At 37.6% G+C, this 21,193-nt stretch overlaps 1 protein-coding gene across 1 annotated transcript in view; it reads left to right on the forward strand.

Moving 5' to 3' along the window:
• Nucleotides 1-5,109: 5,109 nt before the first annotated feature.
• HEATR1 (HEAT repeat containing 1) overlaps nt 5,110-21,193 on the forward strand; it is a gene marked incomplete at both ends in the record, with an annotated part of 47,823 nt that continues 31,739 nt past the window's right edge. Inside the window, 15 exons of the mRNA XM_079701367.1 lie at nt 5,110-5,251; nt 5,822-6,038; nt 7,884-8,025; nt 9,547-9,648; nt 10,095-10,235; nt 11,025-11,236; nt 11,391-11,524; nt 12,691-12,793; nt 13,700-13,810; nt 14,464-14,581; nt 15,674-15,781; nt 18,387-18,482; nt 18,924-19,012; nt 20,135-20,346; nt 20,687-20,808. Of these exons, the coding sequence (XP_079557493.1) occupies nt 5,110-5,251; nt 5,822-6,038; nt 7,884-8,025; nt 9,547-9,648; nt 10,095-10,235; nt 11,025-11,236; nt 11,391-11,524; nt 12,691-12,793; nt 13,700-13,810; nt 14,464-14,581; nt 15,674-15,781; nt 18,387-18,482; nt 18,924-19,012; nt 20,135-20,346; nt 20,687-20,808 (2,049 nt within the window). The remainder of the gene's footprint in view (nt 5,252-5,821; nt 6,039-7,883; nt 8,026-9,546; nt 9,649-10,094; nt 10,236-11,024; nt 11,237-11,390; nt 11,525-12,690; nt 12,794-13,699; nt 13,811-14,463; nt 14,582-15,673; nt 15,782-18,386; nt 18,483-18,923; nt 19,013-20,134; nt 20,347-20,686; nt 20,809-21,193) is intronic.

The raw sequence follows: 21,193 nt of genomic DNA on the forward strand, positions 1-21,193 counted from the left end.
GGATGATTTGAATCTGGAAGTGCTTAGATAAGAGAAAGGATAAATTGATGAACTTGTCACAATCTTCCTTTCAGACTGCATGTAAACATTAGATTTTTGCATAGTAAAGTATTATTTCTGGGCTTCCCTGGTGGCGCAGTGATTGAGAGTCTGCCTGCCGATGCAGGGGACACGGGTTCGTGCCCCAGTCCGGGAGGATCCCACATGCCGCGGAGCGGCTGGGCCCGTGAGCCATGGCCGCTGAGCCTGCGCGTCTGCAGCCTGTGCTCTGCAACGGGAGAGGCCACAACAGTGAGAGGCCCGCGTACCGCAAAAAAAAAAAAAAAAAAAAAAAGTATTATTTCTAAGTAGTTCCAAAGATGTAATTTCTTGTCTCCTTTTTTTTTGCGGTACATGGGCCTCTCACTGCTGTGGCCTCTCCCGTTGCAGAGCACAGGCTCCGGACGCGCAGGCTCAGCGGCCATGGCTCACGGGCCCAACCACTCAGCGGCATGTGGGATCCTCCCGGACCGGGGCACGAACCCGTGTCCCCTGCATCGGCAGGCGGACTCTCAACCATTGCGCCACCAGGGAAGCCCATCTTGTTTCCTTTTGTTTTCCAATTTATGGTTCTGGAGGTACTCAGGAATTACTGTACTACATGTTTTCAAAAATTGGATGTGGTTGCTGAGGATCCTTTAACCATATTGAACAATTCATATGACTCTTACATTTAAAAATAGATAGATATAGATATAACATGAATGAAGGGTAATACTGATTCTTTACACTGGCAACTAGAAGGACATGGATTAATAAACTTGTGAATAATTTTTTATGAAAATATTTTATTGAAATAAGGTTATAAAATTTTCCAAAAAATTAAAAAAAACTTTAACTTAATTTAATTTTATTTAAAATGTTGTCATTATAATCTGTACTTTTGCATTCTTGAAGATAATTCTCTTGAAAACAAGTGAAAAATAAATATAATGTATTGATTTTTACATAATTTATATTTTATGAAAATATATTCAAATTTTGTACACTTTGAATGTAATTAAATTATATTTTTTAATCTCTTTGATCATTTTTGCCAATAGAACACAAATAGTGCAAGTCTGGATTAAACAACATAATTGGTAATTTTGCTGAAATGAAGGGAAAATTTTATGGGCTAAATATACAGGATATGTATTAGCTCTACATATCTTTATTACTCATCCACAATCATCAGCCAATCAATATTGTACGCAGACAGTTACAATGGTAAGTAAATGCTGCCATCTTTTGTATTTTGCTGTCTTTCAGCCATATGAAAACATTTTCATTTTATCATTATAATTGTTTACTTGTCAAAATTGGAGGTTTTAACATATCCGAGGTAACAGTGTGCTAGGTTGATTTATAACTCTTAAGTATTTAGACTGACAGGTGTGTGTCCCTCTGTATCCTTGCCCTGGCTCCAATATCATAGGGGCAGGCTCCATGCCAGCCTATATGGAGACAGTATTCTAGTGAGGGGATACAAGAAATAAATAGGTATGCAAACAAATCAGATCATTTCAGGTAGCTATAAGTGACATGAGGAAAATACAAACTTGGTGTATTTGATGGGCAGAAATTAGCCCTCTTGTGATTGGATTAAATGTCAAGATCAACCCTAGCTGAGATATCTACACTTTATCAAGAATTGTCACTCAGGTCTTAGCATAAATGTTCCCTCCTCAGAGGGTCCTTCTCCAACCACTCAGACTAATGATGACCTCCCTCTGTGACCCCTATCATATGGCTTTGTATTATTGTCATCAGACCCCTTATTACATTGCCTGATGGTTTTCTGATTTATCTGTTTGCCTTTTATCTGTCTCTTCCTGGTGGGATGTAAGCTCCACAAGAGTAGAGAACTTACCTGTCTTGTTCACCACCATATGCCTAGCCTAGTATAAAGTACACATGGAGTGAATCAAAGTACCCATGCTCTGGATTAAAGGGGAGTGGGGTGAGGAAGGGCTTTTTAAAAGTCCTTTTTAAAAATCCTTTTAAAAAGAACTCATTCATTCAAATCACTTATGAATTTGCTTTTTTGGGGTAGAGTCCTTGCTATGAACAGTGATTGAAACAAGGAGTAGAATCATCCCTCTGCCATATGACATCCTCCATAAGATGTAAGAATGCATAGTTAAAATACTGTCTCTGAAAACAATGTTTACACTTGCATCAAGAAATATGTATCACTACAGCTAAAATTTTGGATTTAATGAATGTAAGATGGCACAAGGCATTAAAAGGATGATAAGATAGGAGGAATTGCAGAGCTACAGATGATCTATAGCCAATATTTTAAATTCAAATAACAACTGAGAAAGGACGCTTGCTCTGGTCCTCGGCTGAATAATCAAACCGGGAGACAGGCCTATAATCACAAAAACTGAGGAGGTGATAATCAGAAAACAATCAGGAATATATCAAAAGAATTCTTTTTAAATTCTGGAGAAATTAGATGAGAATTCTAGAGAAATTCTGGAGAAAAAGATGTAACTCAAGATCATGGCATATTTTTTTAAATCAAAGCTTTTTGAAACGCATATTACATTTATGGATCTCTGACTTGTTCTTTTTACTTTGCTAGTTTACTTCTTTTTTAAAAAATATATTTATTTATTTTTGGCTGTGTTGGGTCTTCGTTGCTGTGCGTGGGCTTTCTCTAGTTGCGGCAAGCGGGGTCTACCCTTTGTTGCGGTGCGTGGGCTTCTCATTGCGGTGGCTTCTCTTGTTGCAGAGCACGGGCTCTAGGCGTGCGGGCTTCAGTAGTTGTGGAACGCGGGCTCAGTAGTTGTGGCTCGCGGGCTCTAGAGCACAGGCTCAGTAGTTGTGACGCACGGGCTTAGTTGCTCTGTGGCACGAGGGATCTTCTCCGACCAGGGCTCAGGCCCGTGTCCCCCGCATTGGCAGGTGGATTCTTAACCACTGTGCCACCAGGGAAGCCCTGCTAGTTTGCTTCTAAAGTAAAATTCAGACGGGCCCATACACCATTGGAACTGACATAAAAATGGTTGAACCAAATACTTGTGGTAACTTTCCATTTATTTTCACTTTGATGAAGCTTTTAAAAATATGAGGATTTTTTTTTAGGCAAAAAATCAAATATGTCTTTGTGGATAAAAATAGGCCTGATTTTCATTTCTCACTACTTTCACTTCTCCCCAAACTGACTGCTTTTGTAAAGAAAAAAAAATTCCTTTGAGAGATCTGTTGTTAAGGATGAAAGAGATACCACCAGAACTTGAAAAACCACACTACAAGGCAATCAACACCCCATGCAAAACTCTCTGTAGAAATAACTGAAAAGATTTTTTTGGTTGTTTTAAATGCTGTTAAAGCAAAGCACAACAGAAGATTGTGTTCACAAAAGGGAGAGATTGGCACGGAGTATAGAAGTGAGCCCCCCAAACTGTAACTGTTTCCAACAGTCTCCAAGGAAGAAGACTGACACCCTGGCATCGAAGAGCTCCACATCCTAAGAGAAATGAATGCATCCAAAAAAGATAGGTAGGATATCCAATTTCACTCCTGTGTCCTGTGCAGCTTCTTGGAGAGGCCAGTTCACTCCATTTGGGCACATACCGCTGCTTTGGGAACAGAATGTGGTATATCCATATGGGATACTCGTCAGCAACATCGATCTATAGTGACACCAAGAAGACCAATGGTTACCTGATGCCGGCAGTGGGGTGGGCATCACAGCAAAGGGGCAAGAGGGAACTTTTTAGGGGCGATGGAAACTTTCTATGTCTTGAATGGGGAGATAGTGTTACCTGCTTATTCTTTTGTTAAAACTCATCGAATTGCTAAACTGAAGTGTGTGATTTCGTTTGTAAATTACTTCTCACCAGGGTTAGTTTACACCAACCAACCAACAAACAAAAAACAATGCGTGGCCTCCAAGAATGCAAAGTGGAGGAAGGGATGGCCCCCAAGCCCCAGGACGGTTGTGTCCAGAATTTGTGGAGCGGCTCACACCGCGATCAGTAGCTCATCGCCTGAAATTCTCAGCTTCTTTTCGTTTTATAGAGGAGGTAAGAAACAGAGAGATGAGAATTCGGTGTAGCTCACACCGCCCAGAGGCGTTAGCGCGGGTATACGAACCCGGGCTGTGACTTCACAGCTCACAGTTTTGTTTGTTTTGTTTTGTTTTTTGCGGTACGCGGGCCTCTCACTGCCGTGGCCCCTCCCGTTGCGGAGCACAGGCTCCCGACTCAGCGGTCATGGCTCACGGGCCCAGCCGCTCCGCGGCATGTGGAATCTTCGCGGACCGGGGCACGAACCCGTGTCCCCTGCATCGGCAGGCGGACTCTCAACCACTGCGCCACCAGGGAAGCCCGCTCACAGTTTTAACCACTGCGCGATGCTGCCGGTACCTAGTAAAAGCTGGATACGTATATGTTGAATGAATGATTCCGGCTACAGAACCTTAAAGCACACAAAAGGCCCGCCCAGAAACTGAAACTTCCAGCCACAAGCCAAAAACAGACCACTAGCTCCCAGCTAGCGGACCGCAGATCCCGAGCCTTAAGTCCCGCGCGGCGGAGGGGCGGGGCTTCGCCGCCTGGGGGCGGAGTCTCCTTTTCTCATTCCGGCAAGCTTGTACCTCTTCACTTGCCGTAGTGCCTGAAACCGGAAATTCGCCCGAGGAGTGCTCCACATTTCCGGGCGAGAGCTGGACTTATTGGTAACACGTGGGAGCTGCTGTGAAGATTCGTTGGCTTCTGAGTCCTGCCCCAAGTCGAGCTCCGGGTGAGTAGGAGCTGTGGGTCGGTGTGGTGTACAGGGGAGCGTAAGGTGTCCATGGGTTTTCGAGTCTCCGCGGAGTCGGGGCTGAGAAACGTTCGGCGCAGTCCCCGGGGCTGTAATTATCTGTTACCGCTGTTGCCTTAGTGTTTGCACCTCCGGCGTCCGCGAGTCCCTGGGCAGCAGGTGATGTGTCCGCGGCCGCGTTGAGTACGGAGGAAAGTTGCTTGTACGTGAGGCATTTGCTGCTTACCGTTAAGCCACCTTTTAATTTTGTAGAGGCTTCTCACGGGGTTATGTTTCTTAGCCTGTGTGTTTAGAAATCCGCTGGCCTGAAAGATGACGTCCTTAGCCCAGCAGCTCCAACGACTCGCCCTCCCTCAAAGTGATCCCAGCCTCTTATCTAGAGATGAAGTTGCCTCTTTGTTGTTTGACCCCAAGGAAGCGGCCACCATTGACAGGGACACCGCCTTTGCCATTGGTGAGCTACCCTTTGACTTAGGAAAGCTCTGGGAAGCGTGTGTTTCCTGGATGTTGGTGTATTTTCTTGTTTTATTTTCTCACCCGCCCTCTTCCTTAGCGGTTTTTAACTTGCTCAGCTGACTTACGTTGTTAAGGGGAAAGAGAATAACAAAAAGCCATGCGCTAGATGCGTGAAATGTATATAGGCAGCGGCATCTGAATGTCACAGGTGATAAACAAGGTTGGGGGGTCATCTAAGCTGTAGAGAGGAGGAACAGTCAAAAGGGGCGGGAGGCTGTGGCTGGAGGGTAGGGGAGGAGTCTTCCTAGGACTGGCCTAATTATTGTATTGAAATTGTATTGTATTGAAAAAAGAAAAAAGGCCCCCTGCCAGAAGGTACTTTCGGTTCTCCTAGTTGGTGAGATGAGATTTATTCTCTATGTTGGAAACTAGAAATCTATGTTTGGGACTGTATTACAGATTATATATGCTAAAAGAATTCATAGAGTTTTAGGCGAAAGTAACACTGTAAAAGAGGGGTGAGATGGGTTTGCTCGCAAAGACTTTAAATAAAGTGGCCTTTTCCTAGGATGCACTGGCCTGGAAGAGCTGCTTGGTATCGATCCTTCCTTTGAGCGTTTTGAAGCACCGTTGTTCAGCCAGCTAGCAAAAACCTTGGAGCGGAGCGTTCAGACCAAAGCAGTGAACAAACAGCTGGATGAAAACATTTCATTATTTCTTATCCACCTGTCTCCTTACTTCCTGCTGAAGCCGGCACAGAAGTGTCTGGAGTGGTTGATCCACAGGTAGCAAATGGAATTATGGAAATAATTATGGGCTAATAACATTGATCTTTTTAAAGTTTAAAGTTGAAAAATCAGGTGTATTAAGAGTTTAATACGATCTGTATTGGGTGAGGTAAGCATGCCCTTCTACTGTTGACCTCATTTCTGTTGATACTGAGAAGTAGAACTACTGAAGATCTTGAGTAAATAGTCTAGCCTCATTAGTTCTGAGGGGCTTGTGTCAGTTTGCTGTTACAAATTGTTACTGCATATTTGGGGCAAAGGGTGTTATTGAACTTCTTGCCAAAATAACAAAAAAATGGTTTGGGAACAGGGTAAGAGTATTCTCTAAAATACCATAACTTAAGAAAAACGATAATAGCTAATATGTATTGAACATTTGTACACCAGGCCTTGTGGTAAGCACTTTGTGTGCATTATCTCAGCACTCACGACATTCCTGTGGGGAGATGCTTCTCTTATCCCCATTTTACAGTTGAGAAGACAGGTGTAGAAGAGTTAAGTTGGCTGAGTCACATGACTGGTAAGCAGAGATGCAAATTTTGTTTCCAAGATCTGATCTTTACTCTACTTTGGAAATGGTCTCAGTAAGTTTATTCAGTTTATTTTCTCAGTTATTTGTATTACATTGGTATTACATCATAGTTGACACATTTTAATTTTTTCTCCTATGTATGTTTTAAAAGTAGAAAGGCTTCCACTTCATTAATTAGAGGCATGGGGGTAAGGGAAGCCAGTGAATCATTGAGAAAACAAGTGTAACCTGGGTCTTCTCATTATCGTATCATTAGATTCATCAGACAAAAAAAAAAAAAATCAAACCTGTACTATTTCCCTCTGTCTTCTAGCATTTAATTTACCCCAAATAGATCATTACTGTAAGGAGTACTTTTTGCGTTTGGTTTTGCATTTATTTATTCATGTAACTTATTTATTTAGCAAACATTAAGTTCAATACAAGGATGAATAGGCTGCCCTTTCTTGCTGTTTTGAAAGAAATGCCACAATAAGGGTGTATACAGAGTTTGGGGCACGTGGTGCTGCCTGAAGTAGTTGAGGAAAGCTTCATGGAGAAAGTGATGTCTTGGCTAGTACTAAAGCCATATTATAGAACTAATAAAAGTCAAGGGGTGTGGTGCTGTAAGAAAGGTACGGGTGAAAGGATAGGAGAGTTTAGACAGATGTAAGAGAGATCACTTGGCTGGGAGAATTAAGAAAAGCATCTTGAAAAAGAATGCATTTGAGCTAGATCTTAAAGGCTAGACAGGATGTAATGGATCTGACAGAATTAATAAATCTGTTTTATGTTATTAGGGTGGCATGACCAATACCAAGTTTTGTAAAGTTCATGGACAAATTAAATATGGTTGTAATTTGATCTTTTTTTTTTATTCGGAGAAGGTAATATGATTTTCTTTATAATTAGTCTTCTGGTTTTAGGATTATGATAGTTAGGTGAGGTGAGGAAACTAAGCTGTGGGAGGTGAACTTTGGAGCATGGAGAGAAGCTGAGTGTTGCTGCCTACTTGACCAGTTTGGTTTTCTGTTGGTTTGACTGCAGTGATCCCAAAGTCACGTTAATATAATAATGGATTTTAAAAAAAGTTGAGAGACGGTGAATGGATGTCAATTTTGATAGTGAATATTTTAAAATGCTGCTGCATGAGAATTGGCAAACCCTGTTGAGTACTTTCATGCCTATGCTTTAAGTGCGCTCTACCTTGCTTATAGTTGTATGGTTGCTTTAAGTGGGTTTAGCTCATTGATAACACCGTTTGGACACGTAAGGAAATACACGCTTATAAGTTTTGTGTCAGTTAGAATTGTTTGCTTTTTTTCCCCCAGGTTCCATATCCATCTTTATAATCAGGATAGCCTCATTGCCTGTGTTCTCCCATACCACGAGACAAGAATATTTGTGCGGGTTATACAGCTTCTAAAAATTAATAATTCAAAGCACAAGTGGTTCTGGTTATTGCCAATTAAGGTATGATTGTTGAATGACACGTATCTATAATCATTGCAAACCTTCATTAAAGGTATAATTTGGAAAATATTAAGTCTTTGGTGCTCCTGAGGGTAGACCAAGTATTACCTCCATCACTTTTATTTCCTAACTTCCAGTTGAAACTGTTATGAATAATAGCTGGCCTTCATTTAGTACCTGATATCAAGATAGGCAATTTGTATTTTATTATCTTGGATTCTCACAAAATTCTATTTTTACAGATGAGGACAGGTTCAGAGAATTAAGTTACTTGCCAAAGTTCATGTAACTCTGAAGTGGCAGAGTTGGGATTTGAATCCAGATCTGATTATAAAGCTTGTCTTTCCACTATACCATGCTGTCTGGCATTTTAAATTTTGGAACTGAGAAGCTTAAAACAAGTTAGAGGTGAAGATGCATAAAATACTTACAAAAATTAAAGGGATAAGGATAACTTGAAGGACTTCAGAAGTTATTAAAGTTGTGAAGAAGATGCTAGAAAATTAATTTACAGATGAATAATAGTACGGTTGTCTTACAGGATAGCTCTGGCTGAGATCAGATAGCATGATTTTGTAGTAAAACACCTGACTTGCCATTATCACTTTGTTTGCATCTATAGTAGAGGAAAGTAGATGTATGTCGTTAGCAAGAAATTTACTGAATGTTGAGCACGGCGATTCAGGCCAGCAGGAGGGCAGATGGGGATGAAAGTAGGTAAACAGGCTGGGCCTGTGGAATGAGTTAACTTGATGGGTGATGACAGGAGGTCCATGGTCAGAATTAGTAAAAAGAAAGGGAATGGGAATTTTTAATTAGAAGAAAAATTTAAGTGTTTGAATGTAAAGCACTTGAACTTAAAGAATGTTCAAGAAGAGAAGGCCAACCTAGAATAAAGCTTCTTAATCCAACTACTCAACGTTCACTCTGCTAATAACATCAAAATTATTTTTCCCCTTATAGTCTACACCCAGACGCTGCTGTTCTCTAGGCACACTTGTTTCAGGTATCCAAACCCCCCATACCTATTAAATTTCACTTCAGATTATTTTTTCATTGATTTATTCAAAATTTATTGAGCACTAATACATGCCATGCACAGTGCTAGGCAGTGGGAAGCGCAATAGAAGTTGACCGTGTTCCTCTCTGTTTCTATTACTAGTGTTATTGTGAAGCAGTGACAGATCCATAGCACGTTGGCTCAAAAGCCAAATTTAACCAGTAGAGTTACTAAGAATCTAGAGAATCCAGATTTAGATAAATACATATCAAAACGCAACACGTGATAAGTAAACGTTTTTCACGGAGTACATCCACACTCATTGCTTGGCCTTCTCTTGAATTTCTAAAGTTTGCACAATTTTATGTGTTAATTTCATCATTACCAACAGCGATAAGGAAAGACTATTTCGTATTTATGAACTGCAGCCGTTTGAAGCTGTTACTTTGGTAGGTACTTTAAAAATAATGATGAGTTGATGAATGTCCTAAGTAATAGCTGGTTCTTTCCATCTGTAATAGCAATCTGGAGTGCCCTTAGCTAAAGGAACTTTGGTTACCCACTGCTACAAAGATCTTGGATTCATGGATTTCATTTGTAGTCTGGTGACAAAATCTGTGAAGGTGAGTAGTAAATTGTTTCATGAACGTATAATTCCATTAGAAGGTTGCTTCCTCTTCATAAAGAAAACAATTGAAGGCCTTCTCTTGTAACAGTGGGACTTTGAAGAAGTGCCCTTTTCTTAAAGGATCTGCTGTTTTGGAGCATGAGCAGCTTGATCAGTCTTTCATCACCAAAGCTGTTTTTCTACAAAAATAAATTATTCTCTTCCTTGCCAGATTCTATTTACAGTGACTGTTTAAACAAAGACACAGTCTAAAAATGTCAGGAAGGTTGTTCATTCTTGTCATATTTAATTGAACTATTAGACGTGTTTATGTAATGTTACATATGGGAAAATTAAAGTGTCAGCCTGAAGTAGTTGAGGAGAGCTGTAAATATTTTCATACTTTCATCTGATTGGCCTTTCACTCTTAAAACTGTGTGTGGTTTGTGGTTTTTTTCCCAGGTTTTTGCTGAGTATCCTGGGAGCTCAGCTCAGTTGAGGGTGCTCTTAACTTTCTATGCTTCTACCATCGTGTCTGCTCTGGTCACCGCCGAGGACTTATCCGACAATATAGTCGCCAAGCTGTTCCCGTATGTTCAAAAGGTTGGCCCCACTCATGTGTAAAGTAGATTATTTTGTACCTGAAGGAATTTTCTTGCTTTTGAAAATTTCACTTAGACATTAATGTTTTTACATTGACAATTTATTTCAGATGGTTAATGAGATTTAATTTATAGGTAAAAAATATGACTTCTTAAAAACTTACCAGAGTGGGATCTTAGGGCTCCTTAGGGATGAATGTTGGCTGTTTGGCCCTGCCATCTTCTCCCAGATCTGTTTTCTTAGCAGTCATGTTACCTCAGTGGAAAGAGAATGGATTAGAAAATCTCTTCAGGGCAGAGGCTCTCTTACCATTCTGTTTGCATTGACTTCTGCTTCTCAGTGTTTCTTCTCCCCAAGTGCCTCATTGCCTCCCACTGTCCCAGATTCCCGATGGAGGAACTGCTTTGCTTCCCACCAGTGTCCCAAAATTACTGTCTTTAATCAGGCACTGTTTTGTTCCTGATTGAAATCTCCCTTACACAGGTGGATGTTTTCATATAAAAGACGACTCCTTGGCTCCTGTTAGGATGTGTAGTGGAGGTTTGAGTTGGGAGGCCTTCTGAGATCACTTCTGTTATTCAAGAGACTTGTCTCATTTCCATGTCCCCTCAGGAAAAGGGGCCAACATCTTGATTTTTCACTTCTGAGGAGTGTTGCTTCTCAGTGTGTGTTAGGTTGTATTAATCTCTAATTTATGACGTTTCCAATTTGTCAAAGTAAAGTAACATTTTAAGTAGGATAAAATAACACGGTTTGTCATTTTTTCCTTATATTTTAAAATATATTTAGGGATTAAAATCGTCTTTACCAGATTACAGAGCTGCAACGTACATGATAATATGTCAGATTTCAGTGAAAGTGACCTTGGAAGATACCTTCGTCAATTCCTTGGCTTCACAGATCATCAAAACACTGACCAGAATTCCCTCTCTGATCAAGGATGGATTGGGTTGCTTGATAGTGCTCCTGCAGAGACAGAAGCCAGAGAGCCTGGGGAAAAAGTACGTATAATTGAATTGACAGTGATATTAATTACAAGTGAATGAAGTTATTTTGAATACTTTTTTTCAAAAGATAAATTTTACACTATTTTTAAAAATTACCATTCATTGTCTAACTTGTGAAGTCAACATCTTATGTCTTGCTTCTTCAAAGGCCGTTTCCACACTTATGTACTGTTCCTGATCTTGTTACACTACTTCACGGGATTTCTGAAACATACGACATCAGTCCTCTTCTGCGTTACATGCTTCCCCATCTGGTTGTCTCCATTGTTAATCATGTTACAGGTATGTGGTTTTACATGTTGTGTCCAGAAACTTCCTTTCTCAGATGCGATTCTCTTAAAATAGGAACCACATCCTTGTTAATATCTTTAAGATATTTAGAGTTTCTGCTAATTGTTTTTGTGTAATGTATCTATTTTTCTGAATAGAGAAACATTTGAGGTGGGGAGCAGGTTTAAAGGAAATCCTTGTTAAATGAGTTATATGCTCAGTGTTTTGTTTTTTTTTAATATGTGTTCTCACACAGTCTCTACATGAAAAAGACTGGAATTATTTTAAAACAAAACACATTACTCAGTAAAACTTACCCTTCTCATTTAGGTATTCAGTGAACTTTAGTGATTCATTTACAGGAAATATCCAGTTGCCAAAACAGTTTTTCTCCCTTCAGTCATTGAAAATATAAGATCAAGAAAATCTCATGCATGAAAATCCAAATTTTAAAAAAGCCCAAAAGTTATTAGAAGGTGATTATTTGCATTATACGTTTTTCACCCTTCAATAAATATAGAAAGACAAGGAAGAAATACTTGGTAGTGTTGCTACTGGACTAAGAAAGACATACTAAGAAAGTCATTTCTAAAGTTATATCCATTTATTGGAAAATAGGATTTGCTTAACTCCATCTCAGTTTAAACGTGAGTTTCAGAAACATGACTAGCACGAATGAAAGTGTACTTTTCCTGTTCTGATGGTGATGAGTAATGAAGCCAGGGCTCACGTTCATTCATAAATGTGGGATGGAAGATGACTGCTCTTGGTTCGGTAAGGAGGCTTTGAGATGAAGTTTAGCCTGTATTCAGGATGGTTTATTGAGATGTAGATTCAGGTCCCAACTTCACCGCTTGTAGTGTGGCCTGGGGAAAGACTATATTCTTTGGACTTCTGTTTCGTTCATGAGAGAGGCATGATAGTACTTGTTTTTAAAAAAATATAGAGAATTTCAGGTAAAGGATAAATGAGGGTAATGTATACAAAAGTGGTTTGAAAAGATATAAATGACTAAACAGGTGAAGTACACTTTTGAAAATAGGTAAAAAGCTGGATGTCATTATATATGTTTTAAAGTTATTCCTGTAGAAAGATTTTCTGCTGTAAAAAAAACTTAATAGCATACCCATGCGGGAAAAGTTTTCCCCAATCAATTTTAATTTGTTATATATGCTAAGGAGAAGAAACTGAAGAGATGGATGGTCAAATCTATAGGAGACTCTTAGAAGCCATACTTACAAATATATACCTGAAGAACAACTTAGACCATTTGTTGGCTAGGTAAGCTGTTACTTCTGACATGCTTTTGATTTGTATTTTTGTGGCTTAATATTCTTTTCAGGGTTGGCTAACAGTTTTCCAGTATCCCTTTATAATGTATTTCTTGCTTTGTCCATGCCATTTCATCTAATTATAAGTACTTAATCCAATAATTGTGGCAACAGAAAATGTAATTTCTCTTGTTTGTCTTTAGTGCTTATATGTGGTCATAGAAAGTTAATAGTGAAACTAAATTTGGGTTATACTACATGTAATTTGTGGTTGTTTAAAATTTCCTAGTACTAAGTGGACCAAAATGCCTGAAACAATACATCACAGTTGGTAATCAGTAAATATCAATTAGAAACTTAATATTGAGGGTTGGCATGAAGTAAAGATAGTTCGGCCTCCCGTTTTCTTTTCTTATTTGAAGGGCAACTCGATGCATTGAAAAGAATGTAGTCTTGGTGGTCAGATGTAGGTTTAAATCTTATCACCTCCGGCTAGTAGAATAGTAAGTTCTGACAGGCTGCGTGGACCTCGGTTTGCCGTTGTGTATCGTTGGGCAGGTTACCTATCTGGTGGGCGTGTCATTTGTGTCTCTTGCTCCCATAGTTGGCTTGTGAATTCAGTGAGGTTAAATATGCAAAGTACTGTTGAGAGCTTGGCTCTGGAGTCAGACAGGGGTGGAAAACCTGCTCTACTTTTTATGGCTCAATAGGGCTCACTGAGCATTGCCTCTTGTTGCTGTTCTTGTTTGACCTCAGGCAAATTATAAGACTTCTTAGTCTGAGTTTTTGTATCTGTAAAATGAGTCTAATTTCTATCTTGTAGAGGTCTGACAGAGAATATTTCTAAAGCACCTAGAACGTAGTAGGTATTCAATAAATAGTAACTCATGTCTGTGGTATTTGTTTTGTTCTGCAGCCTTCTTTTTGAGGAGTATATTTCATATAGCTCACAGGAAGAAATCGATTCTAATAAAGTATCTTTGCTTAATGAGCAGTTTCTTCCACTTATCAGACTTGTAGAAAGCAGGTGAGTTGTGTGTGTGTTTGTGCCCTTCTTAATGTGTACCTCTTGTTTTATAAAGAGATGATTCACAAGTCACAACTTAATATAGTGAATGAATTGTAAGGATACTGTTCTTCTTTTCTACTTTTCAGGAAGGGACAATTATAGGATTTAAATATATTTGAAATATAAGGGAAAATAGGGGTTGTGTGGGGACTATGGAGAGTATAATTTTTTTATATAGACTTTTTGTTGTTGAAAGAGTCATAGTAACAAACTTGATCAATATCATTTGGTTTTACGTATTCCATTTGTCAAAAATTTAAGTCTCAATCTCAGTAATTTAAAAAATTATATTTTTTCTTTTATACATATATAGTGTGTGGGGTTAATAACTTTGGTAAGAATAATGAACTAACTCTTTTTTTTTTTTTTTTTTTTTTTTTTTTTTTTTTTTTTCGGTACGCGGGCCTCTCACTGTTGTGGCCTCTCCCGTTGCGGAGCACAGGCTCCGGACGCACAGGCTCAGCGGCCATGGCTCACGAGCCTAGCCGCTCCGCGGCATGTGGGATCTTCCCGGACCGGGGCACGAACCCGTGTCCCCTGCATCGGCAGGCAGACTCTCTACCACTGCGCCACCAGGGAAGCCCTGAACTAACTCTTTAATTTCATCCCAGATATCCCAAAACATTAGATGCCGTATTAGAGGAACACCTAAAGGAAATTACAGACCTAAAAAAACAGGAGCTTTTTCACCAATTTATCTCTCTTTCTACAAGTGGTGGAAAGTATCAGGTAACTTTTTTTTCAGGGGAATTATGACACTTACGGGTATTTGTGTGGTTAGTTGAAGAGCTCCGGAAGGAAATTTGCTACTTTACTTCTGTTTGGGAAGTTTCATAGAGAGAGAAGATTTTATACAGTTTGCCTAGTTAGCTGAAGTAAGACTCTGAGTCAGGAATTAAGGAATTAAGTACAGTAATTTTTAGATAACTGTGAATCTGATACTTATTTCTGGAAAAGCGTTGTTTGGAAATTTTTTATATGATGCTCATTAACAATCACCAAAACATGGCCTAACTTAGGTTTCTAGTGTTTCTTATCTTTCTCCTGTACCCTTATCTTTCAAGTGCAGTACCCACCAGCCACGTGTGGCTATTTAAGTCATTGATTAGGAAAAGGGAAGTGGATTTTGTTTCATGATTATGTTAGAACTTCAGAAATTTTCTGGTGATTCGCCCTAAGTCTTTATACTAGAAGTTAGACATTTAAGTAGTTCTTATAATTAGCCTTGAAAATAAATGTTAGGAAGAGAAATATGGTTGTTTGGGTTTTTCTCTTCCATAATTAGACTTTCGTTTTTAATGGTATTTCATTTCCAAAACCATATGTTGATAGACTTCCTTTGTAATCTAATTATCAATACATAAATAAAGTTGTCACTAATTTGAGTGTCACTGTTACATCATTTAGATGAATTGCATTCTCTTCAGTGATCAATTTTTTTTGATTTATATTTTCATTTAGGCGCTAATACAGTGATTTATCTTAGGTGCTTTTCACCTTGGAATCAGATATACATAAAGAATACAAAATTACTTCATAGAATTACTTCACTAATTTAAACCTACATGTAGACACAAGTATACATGAAATCACAACATTCACAAAACAAATTTTTATCTGCTGTTACTCATACTATGTTCTGGAGACAAAGATTTTGCTTTACTTTTTACTTTCAGTTTGGTGTACTTTTTGGTTTCTGAAATTAGATGGTTGTCATTGAATAAGTTGGGCAGCTCGGGGTGGTTTTCTCTGGTTCTTCTTGATCATGTGCTGCTCAGATTGAATGGTGAGATCATGTGGTAATTGTGCTGAATCCTGTAGTTTTTAGCAGATTCTGATACCTCCTTGATGCTCAGTCTGAATCATCCACTTGCTCCTGTGAGACTTCTGGCCATTAATCATCTGAAAAATGTCATGACAACATCAAAGGTTTGTGTCAGATAGCCTTCATTTGTGATGTTTTTACCCTTATGATGAGCAGTGTAATTCTAGAATAAGAAATTGAATTTACCACCTAGAATCAATACTGTTTAATTATAGAGATAAGCCTAATAAAGAATATGGGCATTCATTGGACAAAGATTTAGGACCATACATGCCAGAAGCCACCATTTTAACCTGTATATGTTTCCACGTTGCAGATGATTAGGTTAGCTTTAGTTGAGAGTTTTTCAACCTGGGATTTATAGATTAATTTACAGAGGGTCATAAATTATCTGAGAATTTTTTAGTTTTGAAATTTGAATTTGACAGTCTTAAGTTTAACATGAGTGTATTTGGGGACATCAGAATGATAGCTTTTGGAGCCCTGTTCATGATTTCGGTACCTGCCAGTTGCATTTGGCTTTAAAATTTTGGTGGCTCCTAATAGTAAGTACAGAAGCTGACTTAATTTGTAAATAAAGCATTTATAACAAAGTGATATTTTACAAAGACATTGCAGTGATTCAAATAGAGCAGTATTTTCCAAACTTTAGTCATTCAAGCAAATTTTTTGCTGTATTAGCTGACCACTGATGTTATTATTTTTTTAAATTTTCCTTTAGTTTCTTTTAAATGGACTCATTTTTTTCACATAGCTTTCTTTTTTTTTAATTGAGTTATGGTTGATTTTCAATATTATATTTCAAGTGTACAACATAGTAATTCAATATTTTTATAGATTATACTTCATACAAAGTAAATACAAAATATTGACTATATTCCCTGTGCTATGCATTACATCCTTGTAACTTAATTTATACCTAGTAGTTTATACTTCTTTATCCTCTTCATCTATTTCACATAGCTTTTAAATCATGCATTTGAAGTGCTAATTGTATGTACATTTTACTGTAGGTAATACAGTTTGAAATAAGAATGTTCATCTGTTAACATCTAAAATCATCTCATGTACTACCGTTTGCATATTTGGAAAATTTCTAGACTAGAGAAACATGCTACCAGAGTTTAGTTTCTCCATAGCACATAGTAGTATAAACACACTGAACTCTAAACTTGTGTCATGGCCATTAAAACCAGATTCATACTACAAGTAGAATTTAATTTCAGCTAATCATAATATCCACGTTAAGTTTATTTAATTTTGAATTTTACTGTTTTTTTCTTTAGTTTTTTTGCTTTTCAATTGGTAATTTAAAAAATATTTTTAAAATATTTTCTCTTATATTTTTGAAGAGTTATACTTAATTTTTAAAATGGTAGATGTATTCAAATTTGAAAAATATTGCTTGGCTTAATTCATTTCTGATCTGGTACAAATTGTGTTTCTTTCATAAATTGCTGGTAGGTTTGTCTCATTGATTTGTTGGATAATTAAACTCAGTGAATACTGTTCTTTGTTGTAATAGGAAGATTTCAGTGCCTAGAATAAAAAGCGAGATTCCTGGAATCTCCTAATATTCTTGAAACCATTCTTATCCTTCCTGGTTTTACTCTTAATCCCGTCCTACCCTGTCCTCCTCTGGATTTGTTAGTTTTTTCAGTGAAGGGCAGCGTATACATTCAACGTACAGGCTTTAGTATTGTAATTGCAGTTAATGTCTGTCTTTGCATGCTTTGATTTCCTTTTCCCTTCTCTGTTAATGTATGGACATAGGTTCTGTTCTGTTCTCGAATTCCAGATTGAGCTATTTGGCTACTTGTTAGCTTTTGAGAAAATTTTGGCATTTGGCATTAAACTTGGACTTCAGTTTTGTGAATTTTAGGGATTTTACTTTTTGTCTCCCAACCTTCTGACCTACATTATTTTCTGTGGGATTATTTACTTGTTTTTTTTCTTTTCACCACCTACAGGTAGAGATATATTCAGTTTGGTTAGCAGTCTTATTTTTCTGTTATTGTGAATGATTTTATGCTTTATTTTCTTTTGTTACTTAAAAGAAAAATATGAACTTTTGGGGGCAGACTTCACTGTCATCAGCACGTGTCATCATCCTTGTAAAAACCTTGAAAATTAAAAGCTAACTTTTAACACTGCTTACTATGTCTAAAGCACTGTTTTAAGTATTGATATGTATTTTTTGATCCTGTAACAACCCTTTGAGGTAGGTATTATTATTAGCCCTATTTTATAGATGAGAATAATGAGACCTAGGAAGGTTAAGTAACTTGCTCAAGGTCGCACAGCTAGTAAGTGGTGGAACTGGGATTTAAACTTAGACATTCTGGTTCTTTAGTTTGTGCTCTCCCAAAATCTAGGTTCTCATTTTAACAAGATGAGCTCATTAATGCAAAAATTGTATTTTAATTGCACATCTTATTATATTTTCAATGGAAACTGGAAAGATTTTGTACCAAACAATTATTCATCTAAAAAGGACTTCTAGAGCTTGCCTAGTTCAACGCAAGTGTGCTTAGTTTTGAATTCGCATCCAGGGCAGCAGAACCTGTGTTCCTTAACTGGAATTCTGGAGTGCTTTTCACAAAACCATACTTCCTTTCTAATGTAAAGTCTTCAGAGGTTTTAGCAGCAACTAAATTAAACAACTAAATTAAACAACTAAAAAAAATAATTTTTTTTTCTATTGCTCAGGAGAGTATCGATGAGTCTTTCATTAAAGAAGCTATTTTAACCCGATTAGGTGATGATAGCATAGATGTTGTCTTGTCAGCTATAAGTGCATTTGAGGTGAGTGAATTTGTTGTTCATTGACGTGCATGTTTTGTTTGTAAATATTTACTTACCCTTCTCACATGAATCTCTGCTCTAGGCAGCAGCATATTTGGAAATTATTCTTTCACTGGAAATTTGTTCTGTTGAGAGCACAGACTTAAGCCTGGTTGGGGAAAGCACATGGGAGTAATTAGATTATACAACTTTATATATTTGGAAGTTCTTTTAAAAAGGAAAAGTGCTTTGTGAATTTTTATCAGTAGTAAATACATAGGGATCCTGGGAAATTGGATCCTGAATGGCACTTTTGCGAAATTGCTCTCACAGAACTTTTAAATTATGCTGGAATTGTTGGGAGATAAATTCATTATAATTCATAATTTTTTAAAGTTTGTTTAACAAGCACCATATTTGAAGCAAGCAAAAATTTACTTATGGGTATTTTTTTCTCTCTAGATTTTCAAACAACAGTTTAGTTCAGAAGTGACAGTTTCAAATCTCCTGAATCTCTTTCAAAGAGCAGAACTTTCAAAAAATAGGGCATGGTATGTATTTGTATCTCCTTATACAAATAAATTAATGAAATTCTTTTCTTTTTAATAAATTTATTTATTTATTTATTTATTTATATTTGCCTGTGTTGGGTCTTCGTTGATGAGTGCAGGCTTTCTCTAGTTGCAGCGAGCGGGCTTCTCATTGCAGTGGCTTGTTTTGTTGCGGAGCACAGGCTCTGGGCGCACGGACTCACTCGTTGTGGCTCGCGGGCTCTAGAGCGCAGGCTTAGTAGCTGTGGCGCACAGGCTTAGTTGCTTCATGGCATGTGGGATCTTCCCGGAACAGGGATTGAACCCGTGTCCCCTGCATTGGCAGGTGGATTCTTAACCACTGCGCCACCAGGGAAGTGCCTGAAATTCTTATATCAAGTTCACTTTTATTTGGGTTTGTATGGATTTGTTGTAATATTCTCTATGTTTGAAATTTTTCTTAATAAAATGGAAAAAGAAGTGTATAATGTATGATATAATACTGAGATCTGGGAAGTAGGATGGGAAGGAGCTTTAATTTTTTACTTCATATAATGTATTTCTATTTTACAAGGATAATATATTACACTTTATAATTAAAACAATTACAAATATATTAAGTAAAAAATAAGCTCAGAGGCACATGATACCTTCTGTAATGTTTTGATGAGCTTTTGTTATTTCATTTTTGGCACCTAAGCTTTTTGCATGGAAAAGTGACTAAGCTCCTTAGAGGATGAGAGCATGTCTTACAGGTTTTTGTGTCCTATTTAGTTCTTAGGATATAGTATATGTTCAGATAATATTTTTTGAACTAATGAGTGAATCTCTGATTTCTAGTGGAGTTGAGATGTATAGTGTGATATGTTTTATGTTACGGGCCCAGCTGCTCCGTGGCATGTGGGATCTTCCCGGACCGGGGTACGAACCCGTGTCCCCTGCATTGGCAGGCGGACTCTCAACCACTGCACCACCAGGGAAGCCCTTAGCATGGATTTTAAGTGATATCTTGATGTTTCTCAATAATGTGTTTGGTAAAGAGACCAGGATGGTGTCAGTTGAGCTGGAAAAATGTAACGATGAGTTTTTGCTGAACTGAAGTCTCTAATGTGTCTCAACCAAATGTGTTTATGTATCTTTTAGGTACAATGTGCTTGAGATAGCAGCAGACATACTAATTAAAGCAGAGATACTGAGTGAAAATGATCAGTTGTCGAATCAGGTGGTGGTGCACCTGCTGCCATTTATGGTCATCAACAATGATGATATGGAATCTGCTGAGATGAAAATGGCTATATATTTATCAAAATCAGGAATTTGCTCTCTGCATCCTTTATTAAGAGGCTGGAAAGAAGGTAAGAAATTCAGTTGTTTTTTAGAAAAAGTGAGCAGGTGACACTTTAAAAAAAGATAACCATAATTAAAAATTGGCAGTGATTGTTATTTGAAATTGTTCATTGTGTTACATTCCAGCAAGATATTTTAAATTTTTTGCTAATATGGCAAGTATACAGTGAAAAGGACAGTGACCCACTGAAGAATTTGTAATTTTATGAAAAGAAAAATAAAAAGCAAACCTTCGTAGGAAAATTGTAAAGCTTTTGCCTACATTCTTTACTTGACATGATATTTAGGTGAGTGTTAGTAACATAAGGGCCCTCTGGTGTTCAATTCTTTTTTTTTTTTTTTAAACAGCTCTTGAAAATGTGATTAAAAGCACAAAGTCAGGAGAACTAATTGGTGTAGCAAGTCAGAAGATGATTGAGTTGCTGGCTAACAATATAAATTCAGGGGATCCCTCTTCAATGTTAAAGATGGTAGGTATGTTGTCAAAGTCAACCCCCTGGGTTTCCTTCTCATAATCTTATTGGATTCTCAGTGTTTGCTTTACTAGATTCTTCTTCTTTTTTTAAAATAACTTTCCCATTCTTGAGTACTTTGTTTTGTTTTAAAAACACAGTGTTTAGTATATATTTTGCAGATTGTTTGAAATCCTTAACATTTTATGTAATTTATTTCATCCTGGTTGTATATTGGACCAGTAGGAATATAATGTCTACTTTTTAACCTTTTTTCCTCTCATTTAAAATATTAAAGTCATATTTTTTGTTAAAATAGCAAAATATAATCTAAAAGAGGAGAAATTTTCTTTTGCCTTAGTAAATCTTTTAAGGGCATAAAAACATCCAGTTGGCAAGTGCA

Source organism: Hyperoodon ampullatus (assembly GCF_949752795.1).
Source record: "Hyperoodon ampullatus genome assembly, chromosome: 1".
Taxonomy (NCBI): domain Eukaryota; kingdom Metazoa; phylum Chordata; class Mammalia; order Artiodactyla; family Ziphiidae; genus Hyperoodon; species Hyperoodon ampullatus.